The sequence below is a fragment of the Urocitellus parryii genome, chromosome 1 (assembly GCF_045843805.1).
Source record: "Urocitellus parryii isolate mUroPar1 chromosome 1, mUroPar1.hap1, whole genome shotgun sequence".
Lineage (NCBI taxonomy): Eukaryota > Metazoa > Chordata > Mammalia > Rodentia > Sciuridae > Urocitellus > Urocitellus parryii.
The window spans coordinates 5,881,722-5,903,701 of NC_135531.1; the positions used below are offsets into that span (position 1 = coordinate 5,881,722).

The 21,980-nt window shown below is 50.0% G+C and overlaps 1 protein-coding gene across 2 annotated transcripts in view; it reads left to right on the plus strand.

Moving 5' to 3' along the window:
• The first annotated feature begins 525 nt into the window (after positions 1-525).
• Positions 526-21,980, plus strand: part of Ube2ql1 (ubiquitin conjugating enzyme E2 QL1) — a 39,882-nt gene continuing 18,427 nt past the window's right edge. For both annotated transcript variants that reach the window (XR_003301569.2, XM_026397070.2), the window contains exon 1: positions 526-1,851. Coding sequence is in view for 1 of the 2 variants with exons in the window: in XM_026397070.2 (XP_026252855.1) it covers positions 1,060-1,851 (792 nt within the window). In the remaining variant the exon portion in view is untranslated. The remainder of the gene's footprint in view (positions 1,852-21,980) is intronic.

Consider the following 21,980-nt stretch of genomic DNA (forward strand, 5'->3'; position numbering starts at 1 on the left):
CCCCGCTAACCCTGATTCTTTGAAGGATCCTTATGAAAAGTGTCCCGCCGCGGGTTTCTGGCCCCGACCGCCCAAATCGGCTATGCGGGAACACTGGTCTCCATCTGAAGGAATCAATAAACAGGTTGCTTTCGGCCCTTCCCCTCTGGGCTGCTGTAAGGAGGTTAAATGGGGCCTGCGGCTCGGGCTGGGGTCCACAGCCATCCCGGATTCGGCACAGCCCGACCCGTGGCCTCGGAGACCCCTTGAGCGCGCGCAGACAGTCCCCTCCCCGCGAGCCCCTCCCTCGCGGCCCCTGCGGGCTTGGGGCTGCGAGCCCACCGCGCCGCTCTCCCCGAGCCGGAGTCCGGCGGGCCGGGCGCGCACCGCTGTCTCCCCCCAGCGGCCGAGCGCGTGTCGCCGCGGGAGCCGGGCGGCGGGGGTGGCACGGCGCAGGCAAGCCCGCGGCTCCGCCCCGCGCCCCCCCCCCGCGGCCGGCAGTGCCGCCCCCTCCGCGCCGCGCTCGCCTCAGACGGAGCAGCCGCCTCTGCAATGTCAGCAGCCGCAGCGGCGGCGGCGGCGGCGACACGAGCGGCAGTGGCCCTGGCCCCGCGGTAGCCGCCAGAGCGGCACAGCCGGGCAGACGCTCACGGTCGGAGCCCACGGCCATCCCGCTGCCTCCGGGGCGCTGCGGGCGACTCTGCGCGCCCCGGCGCGGCGCTGGACTCGGGGCCAGCCGCGCTGCGGCCGCGCACAAAGGACCGTGGACACTGGGAATCCGAGGGCTGCGTCCAGGGACCGGCCCAGGGACGGCTAGCGGCGCCGCGTCTCCTCCACACCTCCCTCGGCGGCCAGAGCCAGAGCCGGAGCGGGCCCCGTCATATGACAGCGGCGACACAACAGCCTGCGAGCCCCCGTGCCGCCCGCTCCGCTGCACCAAGGCCGCTGGCGCCTGTGGTGACCCGCGCCGCACCCCACTGAGTGGTCGCCGGTAGCCGCCGCCCCGCGACCCCCGCGTCCCGGCTCGCGGGCTCCGGGGGCAGGAGTCCAGGGAAGCCCCCAGCCGGCGCCGAGCCTAAAATGGCCACGCTGCTCCGTAAAATCGGGCTCATCCGCCTGCACAACCGGGACACCGAGGACCCCAAGCACCACCACAACCACCGCGGCGGCGGCGGCGGCCAGCAGAGCGCGTCGCTGCGCGGCAAAGGCGGCGCCAAGAGCGGCGGCCACAAGCAGCAGCAGCAGCAGCAGCAGCAGCAGCACCCCGGGGGCGCGGGCGACTCGAGCCCGGGGCCCGGCAAGGGCAAGGGCAAGCGCGCAGCGGAGCTGGCCCCGCGCGACAAGCCGCCGCAGCCGGCAGCGGGGGCGGCGGGGGCAGTGGGCGCCGGGGGCCCCCGGGAGCGGGCAGCGGGCGCCAGGGCGGGGCCGGGCCCCGCGGTAGCGGCGGCGGCGGCGGGCGGCAGCCTGGTGCCCGCCGCGCGCCAGCAGCACTGCACGCAGGTGCGCAGCCGGCGGCTCATGAAGGAGCTGCAGGACATCGCGCGCCTCAGCGACCGCTTCATCTCCGTGGAGCTGGTGGACGAGAGCCTCTTCGACTGGAACGTGAAGCTGCACCAGGTGGACAAGGACTCGGTGCTGTGGCAGGACATGAAGGAGACCAACACTGAGTTCATCCTGCTCAACCTCACCTTCCCCGACAACTTCCCCTTCTCGCCACCCTTCATGCGGGTGCTCAGCCCGCGCCTGGAGAACGGCTACGTGCTGGACGGCGGCGCCATCTGCATGGAGCTGCTCACGCCGCGCGGCTGGTCCAGCGCCTACACAGTGGAGGCCGTCATGCGCCAGTTCGCCGCCAGCCTGGTCAAGGGCCAGGTAAGGCCCGCGGAGGGGGGCGGGGGGCCTGGGGACACGGGGCGGCGATGCGGCGATCCGACCCCTAGGGCCCGGTGCACCCGGTCCGGGATGGGAGACCAGGGATGGGCCTCTGGCCACCTTGCTCCTGGCCCAGGGCTACTTGTGCCGGTCTGGCTCTTTCTGAATAAACCTCCCAGGGAGTTTTTCTGAATATATCTCCCCCAGGGAGGGATGCTCCTGAGCGCCTCTGCCTCTTTTCCCTGATAGATTCTTCCTTTCCCTGCGTCTCCATCCTGTCGCTCCTGTCCCCTGCCTGGCCCTGTTAGTGTCTCTGGTCTCTCTAGCTTGCCCATTCATTCTCATTCTCATTCATTTTCTCTCTCTCTCTCTCTCTCTCTCTCTCTCTCTCTCTCTCTCTCTCTCCTCCCTCCCTCCCTCCCTCCCAGGTCCTCTCCCCTTTCTCTTCTATTCCTTCTTGCCCTTAACCTCTCCTGTTCTCCCCCATCTGCATACTGCCCTCCCTTCCCCTTCTCCACCCTCTAGAGTCGCCCCCTTCTCCTTGCCCTCCCCCTTTTGTCTCCCTCTCCATCCTGTCTACTCAACCCATCTTATGCCCCTGAATCTATGAAGGTGGGAACTTCTTGTGTAGCGTGACCTAGGCATCTGTCCCAGCATATTGCCTCCTCCCTGCCCCCCCCCCCCAACACAGAGGTTTCCTCCTCTGGCCTTTCTGAGAGCCAGCTGCCTGCAGGTGACTCCTCTCCACTGCTCTCTCCTTCTTAGCATCCCCTGTAAAGATGTGTTCTTGAGAAATTTCTCTAGAGAGAGGCAGAAGTGTGGTTTGAGCCCTTCCTTAAGTGACACGGCCAGACCCCATCAAGGCAATGTCTGCAGTCCCTAGCCAGGCTCCCTTCCTGCCTGGTACCTGCTCCTTTCCAGAACCTCTGGGGTAGCCCTCCAAGTCTTGGTCTCTTTTAAACCCTTTTTTCCTTGTCCCCAGGGTGGAGGTTGGGTGTTGACAAGGCTAAAGAATTTAACTAAACTCAGAGAGGAAGGCTAAGCAGGTCACCTGATTCTTCTCCCCTATTGTACCAGGGGACTGCTTTATGGGAAAGAAGCCCCAGAGTGCAGGGAAGCAGAGAATGGATTTTCTGATGTGGTCCTGCCTGGCTGCAGGCAGGGGCCTCTGGTTTTATCTTCCCAACTATATGTTCTTGAACGTGTTCAAATTCTGAGGTGTCCTCCTGAAATGATATTAAACATTATTGGATAAAATAATATTTCTGTAGGTGTCTTTTGGAGAATCCTTGTTTTCTTAAAAAAGACCCTGAATGACCTCCTGTGGTCTTTATACCGTCTCCTTATCGGAGGGATCAGTTCTTCCCATTGCTGCCTCTGACCCCTTCACTGCAGGGGGTTTCACACTAATCAAAAGATGCTTGTTCTGCCAGTTTCACTAGAGGTGGAACCCCTGGGATTCCAAACAAATAGCATCCCAACTCCAGCAGAGAAGGTCACTTAATTCTTATCTTTTCTAGGGCCCAGGTTTTACCTATTTCTTGAATTAGGGATAGGATGGCTATAACAGCTCTAGAAAGACAGCTTTAACTGAGCAAGGCTTGATGCTTTAATGTCAAAGCATCTTCCTCATCATATAGTGGAATGTTGGGTCCACTGCAAGGTGCATGTGATTGAATACAAGCCATTGGATCTCAGTTTATTTAGCAAGCACGATTTATATACAAGTGTAGAAAAATATTCTACAGAAATGCCTTGTTGTTCATTTCACTGTACATAATCAGGATTCTTTGGACCTGTCTGTTATTGTCTTTCATTCTTTATAGGAAATATGTCTTTGAAGTCAGAGGCAGAGAATTGTAATTTTTCCCTATAGAATCACAGAGTCGAATCCTAACATTTTAGACTTGGGGGGATCTTAGACTGCAGCCTTCATTCTGGAACAGGGAAAAAAGATTTAAACAAGAAATGAAGCAGTTGTTTTTAAAAAGAGAAATATCTTAGTAGATTAAATGGTTTTTTTTTCTATTTCTACATTGATGCTATGAATAAAAACTGTCTTATTGGCAACCTTAAGCTTCTCTTAAAATAGAGGAGTCTTGGTGTGTACATTCACTTTCTTTGTAATCAAAATTGAGAGCCAAGCATTCAGTTTGCAAATCAGAGGCTTCAGTATTGAAAACAATTATCAACATTTTTATGTATTTGATAAAATCTTAACTGGACTCAGCTTCTCCCACCTAGCACATTGTATTACATTTAAATATTGACATTTGGAATGATGTTTAAAGCTCAGCATTTTTTAAAATATCAGTGCAATTTCTTTGCATTTTCCATGCTGGTTTCAACCAACATACAGTTCTCCAAAAGAGAGTAAGGTGTGGTACTCATGAAATTGCCAAAATGCAAAGAAAGGATTGAAGAACTTGGACCATCATTTATGTTTTAGGGTTTCATGCACAGAAGGACATGGTAGTGTCTCAGGTGACCTCAGTGTCAGGTGCCTTTGAGTCCCTGTGCAATTTCACTACTTGTAGGTTGTTCACTGTGCATAAAGCAATTGCCAAATTATTTCCATAGTTAAAGGTAATGTGCTTTGGGAAAGCAATCAAAATACCTACTCAGGTGTTGAAAGCACTGGGATGCTATCAAACCAATAATTACTTTAAAAGAAAGAGTCGTAATATGGAAGTTATGTTCCTCTGTTAGTTGGGATTTCTTTTTTAGGACCCATTCTCTTAAGCTGCAAAGTTAGAAAAGGCGTGTTTTCCTCTTTCCTATAGGAAAACACTTACCTTATCTCAACTCTGAATTAAAATTTATATCTTTAGAGAAACCTCAAAACAATTTTAAGATTTCATGTGTAATACTGCAAAAATATCTGCTTGGCAGCTTTGTATACAAAAGTTTAGATTTATCACATAATATGAGAAATTCAGTCATTTCATGAAGATTTTTACCTGACTGAATCTTTTCCCCACATGATCAACATCTCTTTCCTGTTGTGGTATGAACTTTGGCTGTTTTAAATTAAAGGATTGTATAGATTTCTTATGATAATTTCTCTGTAGAAGTAGTGATGCGATCCTCTCATCTGTGACTAAACCTTCTTTACTAAACAAAGGCGTTTTATTCTGTTTAGTTGAAATGAATAATCCTTGGGCCTTTAAAATGAGCTGGGAAAATGTTACAAGTATCCTCTTGGACCATCATTTGTATCTTTTATCATTTACTGAGACAAAAGATTATAATTCATAGTTTTCATGTGGGATTTTTGACATTGAAAAGTGTAAGATCTATGTCTTAAAGCTAAAGGAAACTCAGCAGACAGTGGACCCTACAGAAGTTCCAATCCCAGAGTACCGAGAGCGAACTGCAAACCTGGACAAGCGAGCACAGCCTGGTGGGGTCCTGGCTTCTTCTCCGAGGGTGGGACACAAGATGGCAGCATGAGTGGCCGGCCACCCTGCCCTTGCAGCTGTGTGAGCAGCAGGGACCAAAAAAGCCACTTGATTGTGCACTGACTCACTGTTGTGCTTTCTCACCTGCACACCTCCTGAGTGTCCCCCTTTTAATTAATCAGACATTGCTAGCGGCAAGGAACCAGATGGCAGCTGAGTGACAGTTCCTCACTCCTCCCTGTCCCTCAGAACTAACCCTACCAGCCAGGACACAGTGCTGATTACAATGGTGTCAGCCCCGCAGATAGCATTTCCCACTGGCTTGTGCCAAGCTCGGGGCCAGCTGAGCGTGCAGCGTGCTCAGCCTCCTTGGGTGCCCTTCTGTAGATGGTCATTGTACAGAAAGGAAATTGCAGCGCCACAGAGTCAGGCTGACTTCATATGGCTTGAGGCCAGCCTCTGAAGCCCTCCAGCAGGAGCAAAAGCTACCCAGAGGGCACAGTCAAGCCCAGGCCTCCCAGGCACCTTGCTGTTTCCAGGCAATCCTTTGTTCACTGTGACCTGAATGACAATCACTGTATCCACAGAGAAGAGACACAGGCCAGCCATCAGCAGAAGATTCACAGAATGACCGGAGTAAAACATCCCGGCGTCTTAGAGTTTGAATTAAAAATTAGTAAGGATTGCAGGACAGTCATGTTGACTTAACAGCACTGGTTCCTGGAGTTTTATTAACAAAGAAAAGTGACGGATATCACCATCTGTCTGTGTGTGATGGTGAGCAAAGGGCCGGCAGCTCAGCCTTGTTCAGGGATGCGACCAAGGTCGGCTTTAGCACTTTCAGTCTACACTGCAGTGTCACAGAGAACCGTGCACGTGAGCACGCACACACAGACACAAGGAAAGCCCCTTTCCAGAAGGCCCTCCACGTTCAAGACCTGGAAGCAGCACTTGACCCGGGACTATAAAATTACCACATCTTCTGGTCAAGAGCAGAAGACAATCAGCCCTCTGAGCTTCTGAAATTTGTGGGCTTCTAACCTGCTACAACTGACACAGAAGTTCTAAAAGCACTGTGTTAGTTTGCTGGAGCTGCTGTACTAAAGGACTAGAGACTGGGTGGCTTAAGTGACAGAAATTCATTCTCTCACAGCTCTGGAGGCTGGAAATCCAAGATCCAGGTGTGAGCGGGGCTGGCTTCCCTGCATGCTCACCTGATTGTCTTTGTCCTCATCTCCTCTTCTTAGTAGGACACCAGTCCTGTGAGGTTAGGACCACCTTCATGACCTTGATTTAAGTTGATTTAAAGACCCCATCTTCAAGTAAAGTCCCACTCTGGCTCCTGAGGACTTAGCACCGAGCATATGAATTGGGAGGAAGGAATCAACAGCACCAGCAGAGCATTAGCCAAGACCACATCCTGTTCCTCTAGAGCTGTTGCTGGTTTGAAAACCAAGTCCTCGGTGAAGCCTCATTCAGGTGGGGAGGCACAGGAGGCTCAGCTCACCTGCCGGTGGGAGCAGAGAAACTCAGGTGTTTAGAGGGAACTGGGGACAGCTAGAGTGTAAACAGTACCACGGGGACAGAGGGGACGTCGCCATCTGATCCACCCAAGGAGACTCGAGTATATGTTCTTGTGAGTCACTGTCATTTTGTCCTGTGCAGCATGAGGGGACAGATAATTACCACCGACCATGGCTGTGCAGTCTGAGGTATTGATATGCCTGACTATTCGGAGAAAAAAAATAGCTACTTGTTCTTCTATCAAGTAGGGCACAAGGAGGACACAGACAGGACTCTGCATCCTAAAAATAGCCCCACACCAACTTGGAGAGCTCCCCCAGAGAGCGCCTGCCCCTGGCTCTTAGGACAGTTAATAATAGGATCCGCCTCCTTTACCCTGAGTGGTGACATTTGAGAATCGGAACCTGCAAGAAGAGGGTGCAGATGTGTATTTGTTTGCTTTTCTGGTTTAAGTGCTGGGAAAGGGTGGTTTTTCTTTTGAAGGGACAGCATAGGTTTGTTGTTTCTGTCTGTGGGCATGTGCCCTCGTGGGACAGTAAGTTGAAGCTCGCGTGGGACAATAAGTTGATGGCCTGACCCCGAGGCCCCATGTCTCCTTTCTTATCCCCTGATGTCTACTGGCCTGGATCCAGGTGCCTGGATCCAGGTGCAGAAGTAAAGCAGACTCCCTAGCGCCGTGTTGGCGACAGACAAGGAACCAGTTTAAGTGGGTTTTGTGTTAAAAATAATGATCATTAAATGTAAACCGACCAGCCACTCGCAGTGGGTTCTTCAAGCCACATTCCAGATGTCCATGAAGCATTGATGTTGCAGCCCTAAGATAGAGGGGTAAGTGATGACATGGGTTGATCCTGTCCTTTCTGCCAGTGATTCTCAGGGCACTCATTACCCCTGGGCAGCTCTGACTCAGCCTGTCAAAGCCCAACACTGTAGAGAAGACCATCCTAAAGCTGAACCATCCAAAGCCACTACTAACACATGGAGCAGAGGGAGTGTAAGCCCTGAGCAAGCAAATGTGCTCCCTGAGTCCTCCAGCAGACCCAGCTGTGGAGGGCGGGGCCTGGGGTGTGCAGACTGAGGAAGGGCCGTTGGTTAGCAGAGCACATGCGCAGAGGCCTGCTGTGGACCAGGACTGCCTGGGCAGGAAGGGGAGAGGGCCTGCAGGCAGCTGGCACCAAGAGCCTGCTCTCTGAGGAGTAATGCAGCCCCCTTCATCTTTATCTTCACAGTCACACACATCTTGGTTCCTATTAGGAGAAGCTCCCATTTGTTGAATATCCATGGACCTGACAGTTGGCAGTGGCCTGGATGTGCACAGGGGATTCGGGCCAGGTGGGGCCCTGAGGTCATAAGTGTCTTCAATTCTCAGAGAGAACCCTCTACTTGAGGGTGGTCGGGTTGACATTGACATTGTTGGCCTGTTCTGAGCATTGTTTCATTGGCAGTAAGTGGAAAGATCAGGCATTTCCCAACCCCACCAAGAAGTTGTCCTACTGCCAGAAGTCCTCCCAGTAGCGACTGGGTGCTCCTGCCTAGTGAGCTGGCAAGCTGACATAAGGTCCAGTTGTTCATTTATTTCCTCACGGTTGCGGCGTCTTTCATTCGGTCATTTAGCACCCATTTGCTGAGGGTGTACCGTGATTGGGCACTGTAGCGATGACACTCTTGTCATGCCCTCTCTGTGTATTGTCCCTGGTCCTGTGCTGGTCTGCTCCCTGGCCCACTAATCCTGGGAGGCTGGGAAGAAATTAGCTGAGCAGGGAACCAACGACACCTGATTGTAAAAGCAAGGGAGGGAACAGAGTGGAACCGTCAGGGCTGAAGTGCGGCTGCAGAAGTGGGAGACCGCTGCTGAGCTGCCCTATCCAGAGGGATGCTCTGCCTGAATTCCTGCAGAGCCCCCACCATCTTCCTGTCCCTTCATCTTACCTGCTGCCATCTCCCACATGGTTCCTCTAAAATGCAGACCTGATTTTCTGAGACCCTTGATTATGACCTTTGCACACTACAGCCCACGTGCCCCAGCAGTGCCCACCATGGCACACTCTTCCATGCTCCATGGCACCCACCAGGATTTCTCCCTCACCATCCCCTTTGTCTGGAAGGTCCTTTAGTCCTGTCCACTGGGCGAGCCCCTGACCGTCCTTCTAAACCCTGCCATGTCTCCCCAGCTCCTCTGCAAAGGGCCCCTTCCTGCTTCTCCAAAGTGCTGATTTCCTCCTCTGAACCCCTCTGGGCTGAGAACTGTTCATTTCTGAGCCTATTTTGCTAGATTGTGTCTATATGTTTACACTTTTGCTGCCTCTTATCTGCACACAATGTCCAACACATTGTGTGTGCCAAATAGATATGCTTGTTGCAAGATTCCTTTATCGGAGCAGACACCCATGCCCTTCACTTTGCCATTTCCTGAAGAGCAACACAAGAATCAAGAACATGCACAGGTGCTTTCTGTGAGCCAGCTGCTTGCCAGCTGCTGTATGCAGATCATTTCACTAAAGCCTGGCAACGGCCTACAGGGTGGCTGCTGCTGTTACTCCATTTTGCAGAGGAGGAAACTGAGATTTGTGGAGGTTTAATCACAGGCAAGAAGCACAGGAGTAAAAGGAGCAGAGCTGAGCTGCCCCCCGGCAGTCTGGAGCCAGAGCCAACCAAGAGCAGGGTGTAGCTTGGTTGGTCCCCATGGGTGCAGGTGGATATCCGAGTACTGTTGCTTGATGTGCTTCTCAGGAATAATTCATGGAGGACCTGGGGGGTTGATGATGCATCCATCAAATCTGATACACGGTCCTGAATTATCAATTTGGGCAAATATATGCCCAACTTCCCCCTAAGCTTGTTGATTCTGTTGTGTGAAATAGAATAATGCTTTAATTCTTTCAAACTGTAGGAGAAAGATAATTAGTGCTGTTTTATTTCTTCTATATGCAAAAGAAAAAGGCATTTTAAAGATTCTGAAAATAACTTGAGAAAGTGCTTTCTTGAACATAATTATTGCATTGGTGAAAGCACTCCGATTGAAAAAATTGCTGCTTTAAAAATAATTTTTGTAAAATAAAAGCCAATTCTCCATCACAATATTTGGCAAGAATTCCCAATAATTTTTATTGAGTTTTTTGGTGAGGGAGATAAGGAAGTGCTGTCACATAATGAATCATTACAGGTAAAGTTGAAACTATTCATTTCACTTGGGAATTGAAGGGGAAATTTCTAGAAAAATATTGTAAAGATATTTTCCTATATTGAATCAGACTTTTCTAAAATTCAGAATTTATTATAGCTGTGATACTAAAAAGCAGCTATTGATACTTTAGGAACTTGGATATTTTGTGCACGCTATTGTTAAAAACAATTATTTTAGCCTTACTGATACTTATGTGTTAGGGTGATATGTGGGTATCAGTGTGAGTGCCCAGTTTGCTTCTTAAAAGGTGTCAGCTAAGCATTGCTTATAATGGTATGGAATAAATATCAGTTGCTGCAGAGATTCATTTGTGCTGGGGTCCTTGTGGTTAAGGACATATATGCGCAACTCTGCTTCCCCATGAAGGAAAAACAGAAATAACATGAAGAAACTTACCAAAATCTGAATCTGTGACAAGCTTACATTAATTGTAACTAGTTGAATATTATGAACCTTTAAAATGTGACTGGTTAAGAGTCATCAAAATACCCTGTGAATCACAATTTCTTTAACCTTATCTTTTGCAAAGGGGCTGTGGGTCATCCTTCATCAAGCCTTCCCTGGGTTTCATGTTGGCTTGTGTCTGAGAACTCAGTCCTGGTGGGGGCAGGAGGGCTGCCCTCCCCCTTGCCCCTCCCCCTATGCATGTTGGCTGGGGAATGAAGGCAAGACAGCCAGGGGAAGAGCCCCTAAATCTCTGGAGAATACAGGGAGCCGTGCAGTAGGGGCCCAGCCTTCGGAGCCCTGCTGATGGACTCCCTCTGATCTCTTACACAGTGTGAAGCATCCTAACCAGAGAGAACTCCTACAAGACAGTTTCTCTAAGGGCCAACCCATAAAGTCATGTAAAGCTTAAAAGACATTATCATAATCAAAATGAAAACTAGTCTAATAAAGAGTGAGCTTGAACTCTACGAATTGAATCAAGATGATGATTTTATTAGTAATTCTGCTTAAAAGGTGATTCTGGCATCTGCCTTTTTAATAATAAAAGAAATGGAGGTCTCTTCTTGGTTATTCTTGAGGAACAGAGAAATAGGAAATCCCAGGAGTCCCTTCCTGCTGCATCTAAATATCAATAGCAACTATAATGTGACTTTGAAACCTGGGGTTTCTATTAACAACTGTCAAGGCATTGTAATACTGCTAGGGTCTACCACAGTCAACCAGAATTTTAGAAGTGCTGAATGACTCCTACAAGTGAAAATCCTGACATTTTTCCCACCCAAGTTTATACATCCTTAGGAATGCACAGGCTCCAGGTGACTCCTGGTTCTCCAGGTGTCTTGGAAAGACTATACAGCTTATTCTGCAGCTCATGGCCAGAACCCATAGGTGTCCCGGTTCTGCCATGTTGCTCTCGGGTGGGGTTAGGATAAAACCCTAGTGGATCGGGAGGCAAAGGCAGCACTTAATCCCACTCCTGGCCCTGAGCGCATTCACTATTGGGCAGCTAGCTACTTTCTGAGCATAAGGCACCTCCTTCAAGATAAATAGGAAAATTCAAGATAAATAGGGAAAGCATGAGCCCAGTAGCTCCTGGGAATCATAATATTCAAAGGAAATGATGTTGGCAAGTTCCTCAGAGAGAGGAGGTGACCCACAGATGTCCCTCTTTTAAAGAAGTAGAATATTTATCGAAATACATAAAAAAGAAGAGTGTGTGAAATGACCCATGTTGTTAGTATTTCATAGTCATATTGATGTCTAGTTGGCTCAACTTTTTATGTCTAACACAATTTTATAAATACTTCCAAGAAACACAGGGGAAGCTCCCTTCTCTCCTCTTAGACGCTGCCTTAGATGGACTGTCCTTACCTTTGCTGGCTCCCCACTCTGCAGCACCAGGAACTGATTTTTGGTAAGGTCATGGTGATGTCCGTGTCCCACTTATTCACCTTTTTGGCTTTGTTCTATTAAGAATACCATTCTGTTACTAGTATCTTTACATTTAACTCAGCTTTTGCTGATGTTAAGTTAGAAAATTACATGGGAGAATATTATCGTTTATAACATTGGATCTAGGATCTCTAGATGCACGCCATATGTTCTCATAATCTCACTAACTATTGTTGAAATTCTGTCTTGATCAGTACCCAAGCACAAAAGACACCACAAAATATGATGTCCACTTGAAAACTCTGCTACCATTTTGTTTTTAAAGTGAAAAACTGGTTGGTAAATCTAATTTAAAATTTTGTACCAAGTTGTGGACTCCAGCAATTATCATAGCTCATCCAAAATGAACATAAATCATTTCAGTGTAATTGAAAGAGATCTTCACTGTGGTCCATTACACATTGCCTTTCCAGTGCTCTTGGGGAAAGGCCTTTCCTGAGTGGAATTCAAGATAAACCTAACTGACCTGCAAGAATTGTTGAAAGAGCTGGTCAGAAACACCTGTGGGTGTTACAGGTGATATTCTGGCCATCAGAGGCTCACCAGTAATGCAGTGCCAATGGCTGATTCACATTCTCTTAATCTCTTAGTCAGCTGGGGCTGGGGAGTGGCCCAGGATCTGGGAGGACTGCCTGCCCTGGGGGGAGACTGAGTAGCCATCTCTAGGGTTCTTTCCAAATCCTAAGACTCACATGGGTAGAATCAGCATCCTTACAGGGAGAGAGGCTGGCACACACTTCATTGACACTCTGGGATTCATCCACTATTTTTATTGTGCTTGTGACCATAGTCCCACATTTCAGCAATGGCGAAACTTCTGCCTCTGCGAACATTATAGGCACAAAGCACTCTCCTGTCCCCAGTGGTCCCCAGTCTTCCCTGAATATTATTCTAAGAAGGAATATTATCTTTCACATGGAAACAGAGTTCATGGCGATATCTACATCCGTTTGGGGGCTTAGGCTGTGTTGCCATAACTACCTCTTCATGTTTGTCATGTTTTTTAGCATCATAGTCAGCCAGTGGAAACAGTTCTACCCAGTGGCTCAGACTGTATTCTCAAATTTCTCTTTTTCACTCCTGTATAAACACAGCATTTAATTGTTATATAATCTCTTGATTGAGACTATTTTAGTGGCCCTATTCTAAGAAAAATCTGGAAGGTCCTTGGTTCTTACAGTGAGGCTCCCACAAGATCTCCAGTTCTGAGACCAGTAGGAGGTCTCAGGGCCCTGGGAGGCTTCCCAGCTGCACCAGATGTCTTGCAGATCAGCCGTCGGGCCTTCCCTGGGCTCAGCCCTGACAGCTCTGTTGGAAGGAGTGAACCCAGCTCACTCTATGGTGGCTGTCACTCAGAGTTGACATAGTTAGTGGCCCTGCTGGGAGCCCAGGGGTTCAACAAGCATAAACAAGAGTGCCTATATGTACCTTGTCAGGACTGTCAGATGGCCCTGCACCATCTCTGTGGCCAGAAGATGCTCAGGGACCTCAGAACCGGGTCTTGATCAGCACCCAAGCACAAAAGACACTGCAATCCAGGACCCAGCCCTGACTGCGGGAGGAAGTATGGGTGGATGCAGTCAAATGATGGCCCCAGTGACACAGGTCTCCATCAAGAAAGATCGAGGATGCGGCAGCCAGTGGCATCCTATAACTGAGGTGGGCTGCAGAGGGTGAGATAGACCCCCAACCTTCAATGTGTATTCAACTTTAGAGACTACAAGCATGTAGGGCTTCTGCAAGTCCAAGAGTGGGAGGCTGAGAGGGGCTGGCAGTCATGAGGAACAAGCAAGGGCCCTGTTGTCCTGGGCTCCCGAGGGTGCCTGACGGAACAAGGCTCTTCCTTCCCAAGCAGCCCCCAGGGCCTGGCTCACCTCCTGTCTTCATAGTGAGGGTTCCCAGGTGTACCTTCCTCCTTCTGTGTTGTCTCATGTCGACACGTCACCAAGTCCAAGTTGCAAGTTCCCAAGTTTGAGAGCCCTCCAGTTAGAGGGAAGTTGATCCACCCTACGGGATGGACAAATGTGTTTGTCAGAGGACTCAAGAAGTGATTTAGCTGAAATAGGGCAGAGCAAGCCCACTCAGAATTGCTGTGGGACCATCCCTACAGAGTTTGATGGAAACTTTCCCACTTCACCATGAAATTAAGTTGCCCGGCAAGTCGAGGGACACGGTAAGGTTTCCATAGCAAGGAAGCAAGTCAGCATCTCTAACTCTGAAACCGGCTGTGAAAGGCTAGTTTGTGGTTTTGTTTGGTCTGTTTAAAAAAAAAAATGCAGTGAAGTTAACTGGTCTTCTAAGTCCAGTCCAGTTTGGGGGCCTGATCAAAGCAGGGAGCATGCTTCATCGGTGATCTTCCCTTCAGCCACATGTGTTTAAGTCATTCATCCCTTCACTGTTGAATCCTTCCCTTTCCTTTGCATATGATACTTTCTACACTGATCATTAGTAATGTTGTGCCAATCTTAATTTTCTTCACCTCCTTTCAGTCTCTTATTTCACCGTTTCCTGCCAAACTTTTAAATTACTGTGTCCCAATAGTTATAAGTTTTCTAAAAAGAAACTATTTCAGAACATTCTAGAATGTTTTACTCCAGGATTGGGCGAGTAAATCCTTTGAAAAGTGACCTCTTGCAAACCATAAAAGCATGCCATATTCTAACTATATAATGCAGCGATTTTCAGGAAAACCTGTGGAAAGGGTATAAGTTTGGGAAATAGCAGTGAAGGGGAACGTGAGGGCCACTTGAACAGATGCAGAGGCAGGTAGAGTGATCTCAGCATGGGGAGGAACAGCGTGGCATGTGACACTGCCATTTGTCCCACTGGTGTGGACTGGGAAGGTGGGGGTTCCTGGCATGTGGCCCTCCCAGCCCAATCTGCATGAACCTCCTCGTTTTCTAAGATATCAAAGCCCAGTCAGGTTAATAGCATTTGTGCTGTGATTTTATGTTTCATTTCAGAGGAATTTAAGGGTTTTTTTTTAATGAATATCTAGAATAGCATAATTAAGCAGAATTGAGAAAAGTAGGCGTCGTGAACGAGTTATTTGTAAACCAAGATTTCAGTGATATTTATGGAGCTGTGACAACATGTAGCACTTTCCTGTTATTCAAAGTAAATCCTCTTCCCGGTATGTTAAGTTCTGCAGTACAGACCACCAAGCTACGAAAGCCCTAAGATCAGATGTGAGACAATTCCAAATTCCAGGTGGCCAGATGCTATCTCAGAAATAGAAAAGAAATGAGAAACAGCTCCCAGTCGGTTCCAGTGGAACCGCTCAGCACACGAGCTCCGTTTTCTTCCTTTGTTGGTCTGTTGAAGTTTCCGCAGGGCTTTATCAGAAGCGGCTGGTTTCCCTGGCATCGCAGAGGGCTCTTGGCCACTTGGGCTGCGTTTCCCAGTTAGAGGAGGCTTGAATGGCGTGCAGAGGTCAGGCAGCGGCCAAGAGGACTGCTCTGCCCTGCTCTCCCTCCCTAGAGCTCAGAGCTAGGGGCGTCCTGCCAGCAGGCCGGGAGTCTGGAAGGTGTGGCCAGGAAGGCCCCCTGCACTGGGCTTCACTGGTGCGTACCCCACACGGCACCTCTTGGGGACCGCCCATAGGACCTTAAATGCCTTGATGATGTTTCAACGCAGTTTCATTTTGACGTCGGGCACAGCGCATCTGGGTGTTTTCACCACCTGCGGTGGCGGGCATTCGGACTCTGAAGGGCATCCCTCCCTCCTGTCCCTGAGACACAGGCAGCAACCGCCCTCACATGGGGCTCAGAGCCCCGTCACACTTCTAAAATGCCACTGCCATCTTAGTTTTTTTAGACTCTTGGTTGAGAGGCATTCACCTTGAAATTTCAGAGCCAAGTAAAGTGGCAGGCATTGAGAAGATTCTTCAAAAGAATATTTTAATCTCATAAGAGAAAGCTAGGGGACAAGAAAAAAAATGATTGTCACCAAGTCACTTATCTCAGGATGCAACGGTTCTCCACCATGGCTTCCCTCCTTGGTGCTAGTGTTGCTCTGTGCCATGTAAGGGCAGGGCCCTGTGCAGGCTCTGGTGAGGCCTGCGGTGTTATGTCCCCACCCCGTCCTTGCCCTCCCCTGCCTGAGGCTCTGACTGGAACTGGGGAGATGCAGCTCACCGTGAGGAAGGAGTGAATGGCTCTTCACCTTCAGTCTCCTCTTCCAGATCCCAGAACAAGAGTCTACCTCTAGTCCCCCTCAGGACCCAGTGGCCTGTCCTGGGAAGCATTGAACTCAGGACTCTGTGCACATAAGCAGGTCTCAAGCCCCCTTTGAGCAGCCCCAGGCCAGGTCTTCCTGTTGCCTCCCACCCATCTGCCGGTCCCTCTGGGTGTCAGGTTTTCCATGACCCTCTGCCTGGGTTCCTGAGTGCTTTGGGCCTGCTGGAGACTTGTGTTTCCTGGAGCAGCTGGGTGCCCACCTGCCGAGCTGGACGCCCCCAGGGAAGGCAAGCCATGTGGCTTCTGGCCTGCCAGAGTACAGGACCTCAGAACAAGCCCAGACCTGGCTCCTAGTGGTCACTCATCAAAAGCTGTAGGATGAAATCGAGTCGGTGCCCTTCAGGCGCAGCAAGATCATGAATCATCAAAGGAAGATCGAGGGTGTTGAGTACTTTGTAATTGCAGTGCCAGGAGAGTGGACATTTTTAGCAACAAAGCAATGCTCAGTCAAAGGGCGTTTTCTGGTTGACTCTGAGCACAGAATCCTCTCACTCCTGGCACCCTGTGCATCCCATGCCATCGGAATTTTCTGTTTTTCTCTGAACATTGAATGCATGGGTCATGGTGTTTTAGCCAATGAGAATTGGCTTTATGGGTTGTGTTTGTAGCCATGTACCCTTGAAGCATCGTCATATTGCTGGCCAGAAAACACAGCAGGGGGTGGTTGGGCAGAGGCGGGGCCTGGAGCCCAGGCGGGAAGCCACTGGGCGGCTGAGCGCCCTCGGACTGCTGGTCCACCTACACTCATTCTTGGCATTGATTTCATTGAGAAGTCTAGAGTGGGTGTCGTTTTACAAATTCTGTAAACACCTTTTGTTTCACTTCTTTGTGGTCTTTCCTGATTGGAGATGGCTTATGCTATGTGGGAACTCATCCTCTCCTCTCCCAGTTTCTGTCCTCTCCCCGCTTCCCTTCTTCCATTCAGCTGTGGCCTCTATGGTTGGAGCCTCCGTTAGCCGGTGTTGACATTGGAGTGCTGCTGAAACCGGGGACCACAGCCCAGGTGGCTGAAGAGCTGAAAAGGTTCACTCATGCTCTGGAGGCTGGAGTGAGGCCAGGTGGGTTGGGGGGCCCCTCCTGGGCCTCTCTCCTGGCCTCACAGTCACAGGGTCTCGCAGGGTCTTCCCTTTGTGCACATCTGTGTCCTGATCTCCTCTTCTTATAGGACATCAGATGGATTGGGTCAGGGCCCCCCAAGAACCTCATCTTAACTTAATTACTTCTGCCATTTCCAAGTGCAGTCACGTCCTGAGGAGCTGGGGGACACCTTCAGGCCACACCAGCGCCTTTTCAGCCTGGGCCGTGGCTGTTCAGTCTCCTCTCGCCTGCTCCTGCCCTGGTCCCTCCCTGCCCCTCACCCTAAGGACCAGCCACCTCCAGGCCCCAGCGTCAGTGACTGGGCCTTCCTCCCAGTGGCCTCTCCCTCAGGGAGACCCTGCTGTTTCTGTCTTTCCTGCTGTCCTGTCCACTCTTTCCAATTGCCTTGATTGCCTGAACCTCCTCATGCTGTTTCCTCCCAGCCTAGGATTCCCTTTCGCTCTGTCTGTGTGGTTTCTCTCTCTGCTTTTATGAGTCAGTGAGCAGGAGCCTGTCCGTCTTCCTCTACTCTCTCCTGATTCCCTCCTAATTCCTGCATGATAATTATTTTTTTGTTCCACTTTGCATTTTCTGGGTCCTTATGAACCTCCTCCTCCCACCGTATTCTCATGTTGTTCCTCCGAATTTGTCCACAGTTCAAAGAGTTCTCTCGATTTTCTTTCCAGCCACTCCTGTCCTAAGAATGTCCTTCCCCTGCTGGGCTAGCCACCCATTCCGACTTCTCCTGGGTTGGGTGCTTTTCCTCTCCTCGCTTGTTCCTCAGGAAAGCTGGCCCTCTTCTGCCTGGAGGCCCTCTGGACAGAGTCAAGGGTCACCCCTGCTTCATGCATTTGTAGAAAGGGGTGGTCTGGCAAAGCCAGAGTGGAAGGGATGGATCGAGCAGGCAGTGTAGACATGCCAGTGGATCAAAAGGAAGCAGAGGATGATGGCTGGATCATTACTTTAAACAAGTTAGGGCTTCCTAACAACTGCTCTGTGGACAGCTGAGGTTGAATTTCCATGGTGAATATATTTGATGCAATTGGTTTTTATGCTAATCCACCCAAGTTGACAAGCTGTTTTTAATCAAGTTATTTTTATCATTTCAGATGTCCTTGCCAAATTAGATGTAAGATGCTTTCTGAAAGCCCTCAATTCCACTTTTTATGGTAATTCTACTCATTTAATTTATAGTCACATCAGAGAACAATTGGTAATTCTATTTATCAAACTGGTTGGAAACAAGCATTTAACAGGGGTGTGGGAGGTACTGGACCAGCCAGGGCATCCTTGAGGAGAACTTTGCTCAACCATTTGCACTTTGTGTGCATTTTTCCTTTACTCAAAAGTGGGCAAAATCACTAAAATGACCCCAAATATCACCACCAACCCATATGGCACAAAGATCCCAGAACAGGGTAGGAGCCCTCAGCGTGGCTGGCCGAGCCACTCACACTGGAGCCTTGCACCTTCTTCAGGTGACAAGCCGGTTGCCTCTCGCCTTCTTGGAACTTGAGCTCTGCAAGACCAGGAGCAAGGCGGGCTGGGTTTCATCCACCACGTGGCCAAGGCTGGGAAGCTCAAGCTCTGGCCAAGTCTCCTAGGTCCACGCGCACAGCTGGCGGAGGGATGAGCCCTCGTTTCCACGCTCTGCCTCTGAGGCTGAGCAGTTCCAGATGTTGGTGGAGTGGGGAGATTCTCCGTGAACTCCACGAATATCAGCGTCTATCAACGTGCCCTGAGACGAGGTCCTCATCAGATAGATCTTTTGTAAATTGAAAATAGGTTTGAAGTATTTATATAATTTTTACATACATTTTGATACTTACATTTTAATTTCAGGTGACACCCCTGTTATAATATCATAATTAAAGTGACCTGCAGGGCTTTTTTCCCCTATAAATACACTTAAAGCCCAAACCCAATTAAAAGTAACATAAATGGAGTTTCTCTCTTGTGACTTTGATCTGTCCTCATGATGGTAGCGATTAATAGAGAATAGATTGCTCCCATTCAGCTCAGGTTCACGGACACTACTGACACCACACCCTCCGGCCATGAGTAAACGCAGGAGATGCCTTATGACATAGCTCAGCACCAAGGAGCTGGGCCCAGGGCCGAGCTGCAGCCTTGGAGTGTGGCCCAGGCTGAGCGCAGGACAACAGAGACTGTGAGTTGTTCAGAAGACAGGACATGGCACCGCATCTTGGACCTCTGAAAGATGGGTCCTCAAAAGACTCGTCTTTCCCTGCAGGTGGTCACTACTGTCCAGGCCTCCACAAGCCAGTTGTACAGTTAGACCACAGCTGTCGTTACTATGACTATTTTACAACTCTTGCCATGAATATCATTGCTTTCATGGTTCAGGAAGGACTGAGAAAAGCAGATTGTGTGATAATGCACAAGATCATGTGCATGTTGTCTAATGTCTCCAGCCCCTAAGAGGTTTTCTGATAAGAGAAAATATGACCCACTCGCTGTATCAAGTTTATGCAGTACCAGAAGCTCAAGGTAGAGTCTTGAAGTCCCGGTTCCAGGGGGTAATGGCCTTTCTCTGCACGCAGGCGAGGCAGGTCCACACACAACCCAGCAGGCCTACAAGGGTTTCCAGCAGCAGGGACATGCTCTTCATGGTGGCTGAAGGGGGCACCTATTTCGGTACAGGTACACCGGCCATCTTTCTGGTAACTCAGACTTGGAGCCCCCTGGTGTGGTGTGCCATGGATGACGGAGCCTGTGGACAGTTAGGAGCCTTGGTTCCTCCTGCGGGCAGCAGTCCAGTAGACCACTCTGAACATCAGGTTAGCTCTTGTGCCTTCATACTTCAAGGGGTGCCCCAGAAGCGGGGCACTGCACCAAAGGGTGGGGACACTGCACACATTGATGGGACAGAGTCATCAAACTCTCCATAGGAAAGGTTCTCCTGGTTATCTTGTTGACAGCAAGAGACCAGAACATCCGGCCACCTACCCCAAGATCATGGGACTTCCTAATCTCACTGGCAAAGCATCTCATTTTTTTTAAACTTACATATATTTTATTTTTCTCTTTTTAGAGAGAGAGAGAATTTTTTAATATTTATTTTTTAGTTTTCAGTGGACACAACATCTTTATTTTATTTTTATGTGGTGCTGAGGATTGAACCCAACGCCCCACGCATGCCAGGCGATCGCGCTACCACTTGAGCCACATCCCCAGCCCACATATATTTTATTTTATTAAGGCTTATCATCTTTCATATAGTTGGGATTTTTTTCTTTGAATTTTTTTGGGGGTGGCCACTGAAATTTTATATTTCACCCTCTTTCCTTTTTAAATTAGGTTGTTATTTCTTATTAACTTAGAAACTCTTTCTGTTAAATGGATTCCCAGGCCTCTGCATTAGTTACCTATTACCCAAAACTATCTCAAAACCCAGTGGCTCAGAGCAGCACACATCTCCCGTCTCGCAGCTGCCGTGACCGCCTGGCTGGGTGACCGACTGGCTGGGCGCCTCGGCTCTGGGGCTTCGTGAAGCTGAGCAGAACCGGGGGCGAGCACCGCTGTCACCTTGGAAGGTTTGGCTGAGCCAAGCTTCCGAGAGCCAAGCTTCCGGGACGACTCAGGGGTGGTGGGCAGTGCCTTCCTGGGTGGCTCCCACAGTCCCTGGCAGGTGGGCGTCTTCGTGGTGGTGGAGACATGGTGGTGGCTTTCCCAGAGGGAAGAGTGAGGGGACAAGAGCACCCAGGACAGGGCTGTCATCTTTCTCTGGCTTCATCTCAGACAGAACCCTCCAGCCTTCCAGCCACCTTCTGCTCCACAGAAGCAAGTCACAGGTCCTGACCCCTCAGGAAAGGGGACACACAGGGTGTGAACAGCAAATCAAGTGTCCTTGAGGACACCTTGGAGGGTCTCCACACAGGCTCACAGAGCGTTTCTCGATCTGTGAGTGAGACCTCGTTTGCATCATCCTTTCTAACGTGTTGTTATTGACAGGAAAACGATCCCATTTTCATTGTGTGTTAAAAGTTTTTGCCTGTGTATTGATTTTAACCTCCCTTTTCTTGTAACTTACCTTTTACTTGGGTACAGAGAGGGGAAGCCCTGCATTCACACAGGGCCCTCCTTGCCCAGGGACCTCAGAGTTTGGGACAGACCTTCTCCAGTGCCCTGGGGCCCCGTGGAACGTGAAGTGCTGCCCTGTGTGTGCACGTTCAGGGAGCAGGGACCACGCTGTGTCCTGGGCCTCCCTCTTAGATGTCTCCTGCACATCTCGGTCCTGCGAGCAGCCACCTGGCTGGCAGCTCCTCCCGCCTGCATGTGACTCCACTGTGTGAAGGCTCAGTTTGCCCCTCCACTGCCCTGGGGAGGAGCCCAGCCCCCTCCATCCTTTGGTCATCAAACAGGTTTTCTTCAGAGCTTGCTTGCCGGCTTCTGGGGGCAGACGTGCAGCTGGGAGCTCCTGGACCCGTGGGCCTCTGCTGATTTCCTCTAGGTGTGGCCAGAGACCCTCCAGAGTGGTCAGTCCCACACCTCCTTGCCAGCAGCCGGCCAGATCCTCCTCCCCAGGCGCTGCCCTTGGAGGTGCTCAGTGGTGTCCTGTGTGTGTCCACTTGGATGTCCCTCTGGGCCCTTGGCAGCCGTTTGGACTTGCTCTCATTAGTATATTGAGTTTCCTGGTTTCCCAGCCTTTCCTTCTCGGTTTTCAGGAATTCTTTCTGTTTTCCAGATCTCACTTCCTCGTGTGGGTTTTAGATGCTGCCAATATCTTCTTCCAACATTTTCTCTCTTGTCTTTTAGGAAAAAAAAAAAAAAAAACAACTCCCT